Genomic DNA, 15,367 nt, shown 5'->3' on the forward strand with positions numbered 1-15,367 from the left:
TTGTGATTGGGGTTGACGTGAGGTCGGTAGCAGGTATACCGATTTTACCCCTAACAAACGGTAACACTCGATTTTTATTGATGCAATTCCAATCCCATTTTCCTTTATTCCCTATTTTTATTTTGGTAATTTATAGTTGAACCCCCATTTGTATTTATTATTGCTTTCCATGTATCAAGAAGTTTTGTGCTATTTAGGTGGGGGGAAATGAGAAAATAGACACATCAAGAGCATCCATTCTTAACTAGTTGTTCAAAGGACAATATTAGTGAGATGCGAGTGGCGTCGACTCATGCGATTCAATGATTGAAACATCCAAGTTTTCATTAACTCAGAGCAACTCAAAGATGATTTTGATTGACTTGGTAGGGCAAATCTAAGACTTGGACGAGAACTCTCTAGAGGTAAAACCGAGTCAGCTCGGGTGAATTGATGATTGACTCGGGAAGTTTTTAAATAGTTGTCCAAGGGGCATTGTAATCCCCACAGTCGAGGTGGCAACTAAGGATGGCACCAAGCTAGTTAATGATTAAAGTAGTCAACTTTTCATATAACTTGAGACGTCAAAGGTGATTTTGATTGACTTGGTAAGGCAAAACTAAAGACTTGACGAGAACTCGCCCAAGGTGAAGCCGAGTCTGATCGGGTGAGTCAATGATTGAATCAGAGTTTTTAAACTGTGGTTTAAGGGACACTATGAACCCCATGGTCGAGGTGACAATCAAAAGGATGGCATCAAGCTGGTTGGGTACCAACGAGCAGCACTATGCATGCGGGTTGGGCCCTGGGGTGCAGGCTGATTATGAATGAATCAAAGAGCATCAACGTTCAGTGCCAGCGGGGCAACAAGGTTGATGTGCGGCCAGCATGGATGTTCCTTGCAAGCTAAAGGATATCAATCAAATTGGGCAAGGCCAAAGGGCTTCCATGTTAACTTGTGATACTGAGGTGGTCACAAGGTTGGATGTTGGTCTACTCTTGGACTTGAGGCAAAAGTTGGGATCTCATCTAAAAAATCAGATGAGGCAAAGGGGACTAGTGGACGTGAGGTGCTAAAAAGATCGAAGGAGTGCACTGTGATGACTTCGGGCCCCCAAAGGATTTTCTTTTTACTGTTTGGCATACCACTTTTGAGTAAAACCGATTACTTTGAGATATAGTTTCTAACGAAATGCTTGAATTGTTTCTATAAAATGGAATGATTCTCTATTGGAATAAATTTATCAAATAGTACAAATAACGGCATGTGCTTGAGCATGTGTTTACATTTGTGTGCATTTGTGTGCTATGTGTGCGAGAGAGAGAGAGAGAGAGAGAGAGAGAGAGAGAGAGATTCACCTCAAAAGGGCTTCATCAATCAGATCCTTTCGGTTTGTCATTCCAATCAGCAAAACATTATTCAAAGACTCGACACCGTCTATCTAAAATGCAAAAGGTTGTTTAATTGAGTAGTGGCAAAGAGAAAGAAAATGGATGGGAATTTTCCTCAATAATGCTATCAGCAACATGAACACTTTAAAACACACCTTTGTGAGAAGCTGGTTCACGATGCTGTCATGTACCCCAGTTCCATCTCTAGTCGATCCTCTTGCCTATAAACAGAAAACAAGCATACATTGTGTAATCAAACTAAAACAATAAGTGAAATCTTAAATCATCAATGGAAAATCTTGGAGAAATTCCATCTATAGCTGTCAAAATGTACAGATGAATGAATTAATAGCCATTAAACAGTCGTCACAATATCTGGGCATTTCATTCAGAATAACTTATACCATGATGCATCGAGAATTCAAATAACTTAACTGTTACATTTGGAAGATAAGTTTTAAAGCATACAAATTGTAGGGGCATTGAAAAGAGAACTAATGTTGAATCAGTAAAATGCATTGCAAACCAAACTACAAATGCTCGGTGCCACAGTTCTGATGGGATTTAAAATGTAAAAAAAGGGACACATTACTACATTAATCATTTCTAAAGATAGCTTCACAAATTTATGATTAGCTATGAAAACATTTGTTGCGACTCAAGATGCCTTGCACATGTGAAGTACAGACCTTTTGGGAAGACTAAAGGTGTGACCAATTTCCAAGCAAGTACAAATATTATAGAAGTATGTATGATAAGGCATTGATTAGTGAAATAATTTGTAGTAGATTATACACACGCAAGCAGAAGCAACTTAATAATCAATTCCATAAAGATAATCTTGAACAAAAACAACGAATATCCCAGACACATTATGCATCATAAGTCATGCAATCATGCACTTAGGAAACTAAGGCATAAACATGATTTAGCTTTCACAGAATGCTTACACCAAATCCAACAATTCAAAGAAACAAAATAAAGACGGATTCTGCCCTAAACGAAATTCTGGGCAGCCCATTTATCACATGCTCACGGACCTTTTGGGAAGACTAAAGGTGTGACCAATTTCCAAGCAAGTACAAACATTATACAAGTATGTATGGTAAGGCATTTATTAGTGAAATAATTTGTAGTAGATCATACACACGAGGCAGAAGCAACTTAATAATCAATACCATAAAGATAATCTTGAACAAAAACAACGAATATCCCAGACACATGATGGATCATAAGTCATGCAATCATGCACTTAGGAAACTAAGGCATAAACATGATTTAGCTTTCACATAATGCTTACACCAAATCCAACAATCCAAAGAAACAAAATACATAAGAACCATTAAAAATGTCAACCTCATCCAAAGTCATTTCAAACACCGCATCACACCAAATTAATAAGCATGTGCAGCTGAACCAAATGAATGGTACATGAATCAAATATAGCTGAGGCTGAAATGCTATTACTATTGCAATTTATCAATTTCAAATGCGCTATTCTTGTTCAAAATTTTCATGAAGAATAAGTTGATATATATTAAGAAAGAATCGTGTAGCAAGGTACTTACCTTACAAATAGCATCAATTTCATCAAAAATGATAATATGCAAGTCGCTTTCATCACCTAAGGAGAAGAGGAGAACACATTACCTACGTCACAAAAACCTTCCCATGAAAGAGGACAAGGAAAAGTACTCACCTTTAGTTCTTTGGTCATTCTCAGCATCAGCAAACAGATCCCTTATGTTCTTTTCAGTTTCTCCAACAAATTTGCTAAGGACTTCAGGCCCATTAACAATCTGATGTTTATAGAGGAACTTATGGTCAATAATAGCTAGAATAGGTGATAGTCTCTACTCTAACATAGAATAACAATAGCACATAAGTACTAGCGAAATTTTTTCAATCGGTTCCCTTGATCAGGGTTCCTTAAACTAACAAATATAAGTGGCAAATCAGTTCTTATGAAAGAAAAGACAATGTCAGTGACAATTTTGAACCTGGGTCATTCGGAAAAATGTTAAAATATAGCTATTGACCTATTGTGATTGCATTCTTTTTGAGAAGTATACCAGCTTTTATACGCGATTCTATATTTAAATAGAATAGTAAATAGTTTTCCAGGAATTCAAGTCAGATTTTTTGCAGTATAAGGAATGTTCTGTGAACATAATCGTCGAGTTCAGCATAACCCAGAGAAAAACATACAAAATTTTTCAATTATCTTTTTTTGAATGGTAGAGAGAACCTTAATAAAATGCTGTAGTCATCTGCATACCTTTGGATCCCTTCCATTTAAATATTTTCCTATCTGGCGAGCCAAAAGAGTCTTGCCAGTACCAGGAGGTCCATAAAGAAGCATCCCCTTGACATGCTTGATACCCAACCTGCAACAAACAGAATAAAAAAGCTTCTAATTAGGGTCAAAGAACATAGTCTATCCAAGCAATAAATCATTAAATTTCAACCAGTCAGATTAAGTTTAGATGGCATTACTTATTGGTAACGTGTGCTGGGAAAACACGGGAAGCAAACGCTCTTCGAAATATATCTACGAATTCTGCATTCAGTCCACCTACTCCTAGCTTCTCAAGATTGAAGTCCTTCTGCTTAAAGATGCGGCTATTTGCAGCTTCACGCTGATTGACTATCTGCATAACTCATTATTCAGATATCCCAATTTTAAATGGCAAAATAATTTATGATCAATTTAAGATACTAAAAATCATTCTGCTAAATTAGTAAATGAAACATGGTAGAGGTGCAAATAACCTAATACAAAAAGGCAAAATACTGATAGAAATGACCAGGAAAAATAGAAAGGACCTTAATTCCTGAGCTTGGAGATGTTTCAAACACAAAATACGTGTCACTGGCCACCATTCCTCTATCTATGGTTTCAGAATCTTCTTGGCCTTCTACCACAGCCTGATTAACTGTGAAGATATAGTTGGTTCCACAGTATTCAAATGATACCCTCTGGCCTGCTGTCATAACCTGTATATCATCAGCCATGTTTTAGCCTATCTATTCAACATAAATCCTTGCAAACATTCCAAAGAGATGAATCAATAAATAGGGACTGAAGCAAGTTCAAGAAAGCAATAAACGGAAAGGTGTAAACAAAGTAGGCTTTCCAATTCTGGATTCTAAGGGTGAAAACCATTTTAAGCTCCATCGACTCTTAAACTCCTTAACCAACATCAGACAGCTGTTGCAAAAAATTGGCATAACTTACGATTCTCAGTAATACAACTTAACATGCAGTAAGCTTAGAAATATCATCAACAAGCGATACCTCAGCTGACATAACAAATCATTGTTATTTTATCAATGATATGCAAAATCAAGTTATCTGAAATAGAGAATCTAGGACTTTAAAATCCTTCCTTTTGGTGATAACTATTCTATTATGACATAGCTCCAATAGCTAGGACTTGATAGTCAAGGCACTACAATGCGTAAATCGCTTTGGTAATAACTATTCTGTTTTCACATAGCTCCAATAGCCAGGAGTTGATAGTCGTAGCAATCCAACGTGTAAATCACAATGATCATTTGGTAATATATTGGTAGCCCTTAAATCAGACTGCATCTCATAAAATCAAGTAGGTAAAACAAGAATTCATCTAGTAGGATAATCGTAGATTGCAAAAAATAAGGACTGAAGCAAGTTCAAGCAAACAATAATCAGAAAGATGCGAACAAAACAGATTAAGTGATGATTCCAATCCCAATTAAACAGCTGCTACCAAAATACAAATAAGTGATGAGCCCAATAAATACAAGACTAATACAACCGAAAATCAAGCCTAATATGCAATATGATTTATACAAAATTATCAACAAGCAAATAATAATAATTAAAGCAAATTATTATTATTATTATTAATGCTAAGACCGACGTCAAGTTAAGCAACTGAAAATCAAGAAAGAAGTACCTGGTCAATGAATCTTTTTCGGAGTTGTTGAGCAAGAATAACAGCATCAATCTACGGAGAGAACATCATATAGATGTCAGTCAACTCATACTACAAACAAAACTTCAGGATCATGAAAGACTCCTGCACATGTCCTTTTACACGAAACCAAGTAAACAACTCGAAACCAACCAAACTTATAAGCAGTTACTAATATTAAATTGTATCAGTTACGATATATGTGTGTGTGTGTACGTGTGAGCGTGTGTGCGCGTGTGTGTGTGCGTGTGTGGAGTGAAAACTGTTGGGAAAAGCCTTACCTGTTCATTTTTACCCTTTGCTTTAACAAATTCCAACTCCAAGGTAAGCACCGCCAACTTGAAATTATCAGGTGGAACAAATCTAAATACAATATAACCAAACAACAATTACAGAACTGGAAAATGTAGGCGAAGAACCATCTGAAGTATGACTATTTAAAATCAAAGGGTTGAAATTGTCAAACCTGGAAACAGACACGGTGTCCCCTGTAGAAACTTTAGTATGCCGACGTTGGATGGCATTCAAGGCAATATAACCGTCACGTATGCTTTCATGAGAAGTATTATTTTGTTAAGGATGTACAAAAGTAAAATATAAGATTATAAGCACAATCTCATAGTCGGAGAATACCAAACAGAAAAGTTCTATTAGTTAATAAAATTGTCACAACTCACAAGAAAACCTATGATAAGGATACAAAAAATTCATCCGAAATGGTAATAAATGACTTAAACCTCTTTTAAATAATTTGATCCAGCCATCGTTGTAGTTCAATTGTTTTGTTTTGTTTTTTTATGAGGCACATCATTAGTTAGGATATATTTCTATTTCTTTTATGCAATTACATGCTATCCTAGATTTGGGGAATGTCTACATCACATATGACCTTTATTTTCTCTTCCTTTTTCCCAAGCCCAGACCATGGCCCACCATCATTTAAACATAAGTCCAAAAGCCTATAACATGACCCACCATCACTCAAGCTAAGTCATATTATGTTATATCCCATTGAAGACTTTAGGGAGACCCATCACTTAACCCAACACCCCACTATTATAAAAAAAACCTTAACACACACACCCTCCCCCCGTACTCTAATCACGTTTGGAAGATTGCAAGGAGCTTTTCTCTCTCCCTTTCTCAGCCACAAGTCCTCTCACTCTAGTTTCCCCTACGGCTGCAGCAAAACAGCCGCCTCTTATCCGCTGCCCTTCTTTCCTATTCCCCTCATTGTTCTTCTCTTTTTTTCTCAGCTAACTGCTGCTGGGAAGCACTTACTTTTCCTCCCTTTTCTTCATTATTGATTCTGTTACAGCAGCCCCTTCATTCTCTTTTCTTACCAGCTGCAACAGATGACAACCCATCTTCCTACCCTCTAATTTCCCTTCTCTCCCCCACTCTCTTATCATTCCCTCTCTCCCCATACTCTCTCTTGGGTTGAAAACAGCCTCTTGACTGATCGTGGCTGCAGCTATCGATCCAGCAGCTCTTGGAGGCTCAAACATTACAAGGTACAAGGCCGAAGCCTACACGACCAAGGTAAGGACTTCCCCGAATACCCCGTTTCATCATATATCGTTTCACTACCGCCTTTGAGTCCCATCTTTGGATCTACAGCCCTGTTTGCCATGGACAACCCCTCCCACCTTACCATATCACCATAATGTTTTGACTACACCAATACACTCCACTCCTAGTTTCTTTGAGCCATAGTGAGCCATTTCTTTATTATATCAGTTTATGCACAGATTGTTAGGCCCATATTATTTATTGGTTATGCATCTGATTTCTTTGGTTTCACTACATTGTCAGCAAACTATTTAGTTGAATTTGTTCCTATTAATGAATTATTTCAAAGGCTAGGAATCTTTGTGAATACCAGCTTGCCTTTTGACTACTATTGGCTGTTTGTTCTGTAATTTGAACATGTGATGTTGTTTTACTGAAGTTTTAACCTTTTACACTCCAAAAGCTCCCAATAAATTACTTGAAAATACTAGGCTTGCACCACAAATCTACCTGCTTTGTGTTAGAAAGGCACAACTTCATTACTCTCATAATAATTATCAATTTCATACTAGGAAAATAAGGGAATTGCTAGCGTCCATCGCAAAAGGCATTTTGTGGCTGGTCTGTTGCATTTCAGACCAGCCACCTCGTGAATGAAGGCGACAGCTGTTGTCTTGATTCACGAGGTGGCTAGTCTGAAATGCAACAGACCAGCCGCGAAATGTCTTTTGTGATGGACCCTAGCAAATCCCGGAAAATAAATAAGTATGCACCTATGCAGGACAGTAGATTTAAAGAAAGGAAAAATATGTGGGCTAGCAAGAAGAATAAAAGAATAAAAGAACAAACATGAACTTACATTCATATACAAATAAGTGGCAAGGAATGGAAGAGATAGAAATCTAGGACGTCCTAGGGATAGCAGGGAGGTGGTATGACAGAGGCTACAATGTTCTGTTTTCACCAATTACTGATAAAAAAATAGAGGTGACATGATTCTAAGGATAGAGGCGCAATTAGTACATTAGAGACTGAATGAAGACAATGAAAACTGGTGACAACTGACAACAATTGAAAGGTGCATACAATGAATGTAGGCATACACATAGTCGACTATAACTCATAATGAGTGAGAGGAGATGGGGTCGTTTAGGCATTCCTATTACTATACATATTCGAATTTGAACCAACGCATCTGAATATAACACATCTCGGAGAGCAAGCTGAAAGAGGAAGAGTTTGGGTGGGCGCAGATGGCAGCGATGTACCTCGATGATGATGCAAAGCTACTGCTGTTCAATCCGGTCATGGCAGATGATGACAACTTTCAAGTCAACCTCACAGCCAGAAAGAGAAATCATGGAAGGTTCACAATGAAAGATGATGACAGGCCACATGAAAAAGTTATTGCCACAGAACAGGATACCCAATCATGATGAACGGTGGCCATACAAAATGGAATCTAGTAAATAAAAAACATAGAGAAAGGCAAGCACGAATAAGTGGCAAGGAATGGAACAAAAAAGAAAATGAAAAGACAGAAATGCAGGTGCCTCGGAAGGCTATGTCACCCACATGGGGGAAGCGATAAAATCAATCACACCAGATGGGGAAAATATTGCAAAATCTTTCTACGTAAAAAGGCAGATCTCAAGTTCCACGCTGAGACAGTGGAACTATATCCCTCTATCCAGCTTTTCATATGTAGGCTAAGTAAAATGTTCTCACATGTTGCTTCCAGTGGTAACAAATGCAACCATAAGCCATGAAGCGGTGGAGGATTGTTCAAATAGGTATTGGATGTACAGAATTATAAAAGTTAGCCAAATGTTTTTTTTTTAAATGGCGTCCACACCAACACTGAATCAACAAGTTCCCTCTCTCTTTTCATGTTGGGTTCCAATATAAAGAAGAAATCTAATGGCAAGTCTTTGACCAAAACCTGTGAAATTTTCGATGGAAAAAAGAGACGCCCAAATTCATGTTCCATGTAAAATTAAACATCCAAACGTCTGTGTCTAGTGGCTTCATTAAGTTCCAATGATAGTCCTATGACGCAATTTTTCAAAATGAGCTAACATTCTAATCAACACAGCAAGTAAAAAGAAAAACATAATTTCTGTCTTCTAATTTGTATCTTCAATGCATTATCAGCATTCCGATAGAAAATGCTAACATTCTAATCATCGTTAATATATCAACAAATTGCATAATACCAGATCCAAACCCTCACGATTTCCATTACAAACATTAATTAGAAATAGAGAGATCACAGTACAGTCCATGGCGTAGAATTTATAAGCACATCAATTGAAAAAAATATAGAGATTAATGTGTTAAAGGATATCGAAGAGAAAGAACCACGCAATTTCCGACCTCCGCGAAAATTAGCTTCGATCCAGAACTCGAGAACTTGCGAAGATCTCCGGCGGAGAGATAAGCGCAATTGGTGATGACGAGATCTGAGGAGGGCGTGTTCGTGACAATCATTTCAGAGGGCGTGGCCGAAGAAGAACCAAACCCAAACCTCCCGGCCATTGACGAAGATAGTAATCGATCGATGACTTTCGTAGGGTTTGAACAGAGCGATTGCGAGATCGAGGACGAATGGGAAAATTCGAATGCAGAGGAAATGGTTTTCCTTCGCTATTAAGAAAGCGTGGAATATGGGACTCGTTCGATCGTTTTTTCCTTTCTCCACCGTCTGCTCTCCTATTTATGCAAAATGTGACGGTGCGTAATGCGCACTCTTAGTCACGTGATTTCGCGCTCGGACAACGGATACCGCACGTGAGCATTTTGTCTGGTCCGAGCGAGTTATAAAGACTTCCAAGTAGGGGTGCAACTTGGGTTGGGTTGAACCCGAACCCGACGGGTTGAACCCGAATTTGGGTTGGGTTGGGTTGGGTTTTTTTCAAAATCGGGTTGGGTTGGGTTGGGAAATATCAACCCGAATTGGAAATCGGGTTGGGTCGGGTTGGGGTGTCTGGCAACCCGACCCGACCCGAAACCCGATTTCCAATTCCAATATATGCTTAAAACCCGATTTCAACTGAACACATTTCCCATTGAAGCTAGAAATGTGCTTAAATTTCAACATAAATTTATCCTTCAGTTCAGTTACAGAGGTTTTATATGGTGGATGCCTCTGTGGGAATGTGAGCAAAAAAAAAAAACAGTAGGGCCCACAAAAAACATGTGCATAAATTGAAAATCGGGTTGGGTCGGGTTGACCCAATTGCAAATTGGGTTGGGTCGGGTTGGGTCCAGCCGGGTTAGAAATCGGGTTGGGTCGGGTCGGGTTGGCAAAATGGGTTCCTCGGGTTGGGTCGGGTTGGCCTCAACCCGACCCAACCCGACCCGAGTTGCACCCCTACTTCCAAGGTGTTGAGTTGAAAAATAAAAGATGAAAAAACGCGTTTCTTGGGAATTGTGGGTCCCAGCCCGATGGGCCATGCCCCAGAAAAATCCATGGTCAGATGATGGCAACCGTTGGATCGATGGGCACCTTTTTCGTTGAATATAGACAGTTCAGTAGTTTTCCGTTTGGTTGCCGGTTAAATTTTTGTCCCAGGAAGTTTTAGTCAAATTTTGATCCCATCCCATGTATGGTTGCCTTTTAGCACTAGGCTTTTTTTAATCCCACTCTTGTAATGATTGCTTGTGTGGTGAATTTTTTAATCCCACTTTTGTAATGACTAGTAAAAATGCGCATTGCACGTGCGTGAACAAAGGATTATCAGTAAAATAGTGGACAGTTTGGATAATCCTATGGTGTAGCCCGTAAAATCATCAGTAAATTTTTTCCTTTTTTGATACGTAAGTTGGGGTTTTGCGTGGACCCCTACCGGCTTATTAAAAAATACTTCACTACATGGGCTTACACCATATATATTCTAACAAGAATTTTGTGACAAAGCCTGTAAACCAAAAACATATTTCTTACACTCCCTATTAAAAAAAAACAATACTGTATAACTTACACCATAGGATGATCCAAACCGTCCAATTGATGGGCCACATCGTAAATAGGGTGTTCCAAAAAAAAAAAAACATTTCCATGCGATGATCCTAGCCCTGCAGTCTATAGAGGAACAGCACATTTAGGAAACATTTATTAGTTGGAGGGTTGTAATTATGCTATGGAAATGAATTTTGGCACACAACCTACTTAGTACTTACATTGTGGCCCATGAAATGGACGATTTGGATCATCCTACGATGTAGCCATACAATACTTTTTCAAAAAAAAATACTCACTATCAGGACTTACACTATATAAAAACTCTCAATAATCACATCATTTCCTTCTAAATCATGGGGAAATAGGTCAAACGGGGCGGGTAAAAATCACCCGGAAATGGACGGTTTGGATCATTAAATGGACGGTTTGGATCATCCTATGGTGTAGGCCGTAAAATATTCAGTACAAGTTTTTATTTTTTATAGGTAAGTTGGGGTTTTACGGGGACCCCTACCGGCTTATTAAAAAATATTTCACTACATGGGCTTTGCACCATATATATTCTAACAAGAATTTTGTGACAAATCCTGCAAAGCAAAAACATATTTCTTAGACTCCCTATTCAAAGAAAACAGTATTGTATAACTTACACCATAGGATGATCCAAACCATCCAAGGGTGTTCCCAAAAAACACATTTCCATGCGATGATCCTAGCCCTGCAGTCTATAGAGGAATTAACGTCATATTTAGGAAACATTTATTGGTTGGAGGGTTGCAATTATCCTATGGAAATGAATTTTGGCACACAACCTACTTACATTGTGGCCCATGAAATGGACGGTTTGGATAATCCTACGATGTAAGCCATACAGTCCTTTTTAAAAAAAAATACTCACTATCAGGACTTACACTATATAAAAGATAAAATGTTAACCACTCTTCCCTGCAAATGTATTCAATAAGATAGAAATATACTTGGCATTTTTTATAAGAGGAATTAGATCTCAGCAGATCGGAGGGTGAGTGTAATAACCGGTAATATATATATATATATATATATATATATATATATATATATATATATATATATACAAATAAATAAAAATGGCCTCATAGGTGGGTAATCATCGGCCATTACTCTCTTTTTTCCGAGTTAATCGGGCATGAGGACATCTGGCATAATGGGGCGTACGCGATTCGAACCCAACGCTGAGCGAGGATTGAACGGCTTCCTACCACTAAATCACTGCCCCAGATGTCAACTAAAAATGAGTAGATACTTACACATATTAAAAATTACCAATAGTCACTATTCATAATTACTATTCACAATAGTCACTATGCAGAAATACTACGTAAGATTACTATGCAGAAATACTATGCAAGTTCACTATTGAGATAAACAATTCAAAATTACTATTCACAGTAGGACCCACCGAGTACTATTCACAAGCGGGTCCCACCAACAGTGGGTCCCGCATCAGCGGCCCCACACAAGCGGGTCCTACCACTAGTGGGATCCACAACAAGCAGGACCCACAAATAGAGGGACCCAACGCCAGCGGGACCCATCACTAGTGGGAACCACTACCAGAAGGACACACCGCAACCACTTTCATTAACTCATTGGTTAAGCTGGTCACTCCACAACCACTATCATTAATGAGTAGTTGCGCTTCACCGACGAAAATAATAATTAAATAATATTAATCATCCTGTTACTATTCAAGCAGCCTTTACTATTCATTTATTTATACCTTTACTATTCCTATATTTTTGTAAAAGCATTTAAGAGAGTAGTTGTGAATTTAAGACTGTAGTTGAAAAAAAAATACATATAAATAGAGGAAGAGAAGAAGAAGAAAAAAAAAAGAGAAAGAGAAAAGAGAACGAGAGAGAAGAAAGAGTAAGAGAGAGAGGGAAAAAGAGAGAGAGGAGAAGGAAAAGGAAATCCACTTCATCACTACCAAGGTAAGTCTTTCATATAGATAGTTAAAGTATTTATTATGGGTAATATGGTTGGTTCTACCACCTATGTAAATATTAGGATAAAGCATGCATAAGAGGCGATAACTCGCTATAGATTATGCAAGTTTTATCATCTTATTTGAACGGTGAAATGCTAGCATAGTAACCGTAAAGTAAACTTTAATCAAAGAAAGGCGAACTGCTGAGCATAGTAGCCCATCTTATTTGAACGGTGAAATGCTAGCATAGTAACCGTAAAGTAAACGTTAATCAAAGAAAGACGAACTGCTAAGCATAGTAGCCAAGAAATAAACTAAATCAAAGAATGATGAACTGCTGAGCATAGTAACCTGTGGGGTCCACATGAATAGTAACATGTGGGGTCCATATGAATAGTGCATGTTGGGCCCCATGATCTTAAAAATTTAATAGAAAGAACACTGGACACAGGGAACATTATTTTGGACATAGATGGACATTACCTGGACAGAAAGGACACTGCCTTAAAACATGAATTTGATAAAATTAGAATATATTTACAGGTTATCCACTCGAAGGTGTAAGCTCAAACAAACCTGTGACCGGAAAACTATATGTAAGGGTTTTCTTCCATTGATTCTCTTTTGCTATATGTAAGGGTTTTCTTCCATTGATTCTCTTTTGCTATATGTAAGGGTTTTCTTCCATTGATTCTCTTTTGCTATATGTAAGGGTTTTCTTCCATTGATTCTCTTTTGCTAAATATAAGGGTTTTCTTCCACTGATTCTCTTTTGCTATACTGGATGTGAATATTTCATATTCTTTGATTCTCTTTATACGCAATTGCTATAAGAGTTTCTATCCTTCTAAGATCCACAACTGATGAGAAACTTGATTTTACTGATAAAGTTATAATTCTATTTTGTATCCTCGAAACTTGTTTCCGTGAGATATGTTTATGTTTATAGTTTATCTTGTGATACCCTAATTCTGAATATGGACTGAGTTATGATATGATGACGGGTGGACGCGTTATAGTCCTCCATGTGCACGTGGGTAAAGACGACTCTAGAGAGTGTAAATCTAGAGGATTATGAGCCGAGGTATGGCTATGAATGGGCCGAGATATGGCTATGAATGAAAGCATCTATGCTTAATGAAGTCTATATATATAATTATATATATATAATTCTTGATATCAAGTTCTGTAAGTTTTCTCTATACGTTTGGAAAGTATGTTGTGTTTATTCTTTCTTTCCATGTTTATAATGTGAGATTTCCTATCTGCAAAATATCATGTTCTTATGAGCTTGACAATTCTACATCACTTATTGTTTATACCCTACTGGGCTATTTGAGCTCACCCTTCTTTTCTTTTTTTCCTTGTTTTATTGTTCCAACCCCCAGGTGAAGTATAGATGAAAGATGAGGAATGCTAGAGTTGAATCCAGAATTGTTCTGAAGGACAAATATGTTTTAAATATGTATCAACTATGTCTTGAATTAAGATGTAATAAATTAGACCTAATTTTTGTAAACCCTCTAAACGTAGTTGTTGTATTTGAGATCTTGGGAATAATGAAAGTTTTTGAGAAAGATGATGTAATATTCTTCTACGCACCGAGTTGGTATTTCCAAAAATCCGGGGCGTTACAGTGAGGATTAGCCTATGAAGAAGATTTTCAAGGCACAGCCTATTTACTCCGGGGTCCAACAAATGAACGGTTTAGATCACCCAAACAATGCAAGCGCCACTGTTTTTGTGGGGCTGCATGGGCCACCATGTACATAGGCTGTGCCGCAAAAATCATTTCCCTAGGATGATCCCAACCGTCAGGTAATTTGACGGGTCATTGGGTTTGGACGCACACCCGGCCCTCACGGGTCGGGTCGACCCATGGGCCATGCAGATTTTTTACGCTTTTTTGTTGCATAGCTTTATCCATGTTAGGCGCCCCCCCTGCCACGGAAATAATTGGCGACAATGCCTGATTATGTGCCATTGGTTAGTTGACTCGCTAGGCTCAACTCAACTCGGATATTGAAGTAATGTTTGGTTGTGTGCATAGTAAGCAAAACTCCGGTTTTTATTAAAACACATTTTTTGGTTTGCCGTTTAAAACTAATGCAATGGCACCATGCATAAATAGCCGCAAAAGGGCCCTTGATTGGATCCACATCATTAAGTGGCACTGGATTTACTTTCTCGACTGATTTTAAATGGCTACTGAAAATGTCGTGGATCAAATCAAGGGCTCTTTTCCGGCTCTTTATGCAAGGATGCCCTTGCATCTATCATTCCTCAAATTTTAAATGCATTTTTTTATGTTTATGTTTTTATACTACGTTTTTTTTAAGGGATTTGCTAAGGTCCATCGCAAAAGACTTTTTGTGGCTGGTCTATTGCATGTCAGATCAGCTAACTCGTGAATGGAGCCAAAAGCTATTGTATTCATTCAAGAAGTGGCAGGTCTGACGTGCGATAGACCAGCCGTGGAAACCCTTTTGCGATGGACTCTAGCAATTCCCTTTTTTTAACCAATACCGTATTAAACTTGAAATTTTCCGGTTGGAATAACATTTTGCTAACCATGGTTGTACTTGTGGGGCA

General features: G+C 38.0%; 1 protein-coding gene across 2 annotated transcripts in view; it reads right to left on the reverse strand.

Annotated features, from left to right (window-relative positions):
- NSF (AAA-type ATPase family protein) overlaps positions 1–9,535 on the reverse strand; it is a 51,544-nt gene extending 42,009 nt beyond the window's left edge. For both annotated transcript variants that reach the window (XM_077373613.1, XM_077373612.1), the window contains exons 1-11: positions 9,190–9,535; positions 5,797–5,892; positions 5,612–5,693; positions 5,313–5,363; positions 4,198–4,368; positions 3,868–4,022; positions 3,650–3,758; positions 3,071–3,170; positions 2,940–2,995; positions 1,527–1,592; positions 1,339–1,421 (exon numbers count right to left, since the gene is read on the reverse strand). In XM_077373613.1, coding sequence (XP_077229728.1) covers positions 1,339–1,421; positions 1,527–1,592; positions 2,940–2,995; positions 3,071–3,170; positions 3,650–3,758; positions 3,868–4,022; positions 4,198–4,368; positions 5,313–5,363; positions 5,612–5,693; positions 5,797–5,892; positions 9,190–9,380 — 1,160 coding nt within the window. In that variant the 5' untranslated portion in view covers positions 9,381–9,535. The remainder of the gene's footprint in view (positions 1–1,338; positions 1,422–1,526; positions 1,593–2,939; positions 2,996–3,070; positions 3,171–3,649; positions 3,759–3,867; positions 4,023–4,197; positions 4,369–5,312; positions 5,364–5,611; positions 5,694–5,796; positions 5,893–9,189) is intronic.
- Between the last annotated feature and the right edge of the window lie 5,832 nt (positions 9,536–15,367).

Source organism: Tasmannia lanceolata, unplaced genomic scaffold (genome assembly GCF_043159265.1).
Source record: "Tasmannia lanceolata isolate RefF3 unplaced genomic scaffold, GAP_Taslan_0.1 ptg000037l, whole genome shotgun sequence".
NCBI classification, from domain to species: Eukaryota; Viridiplantae; Streptophyta; class Magnoliopsida; order Canellales; family Winteraceae; genus Tasmannia; species Tasmannia lanceolata.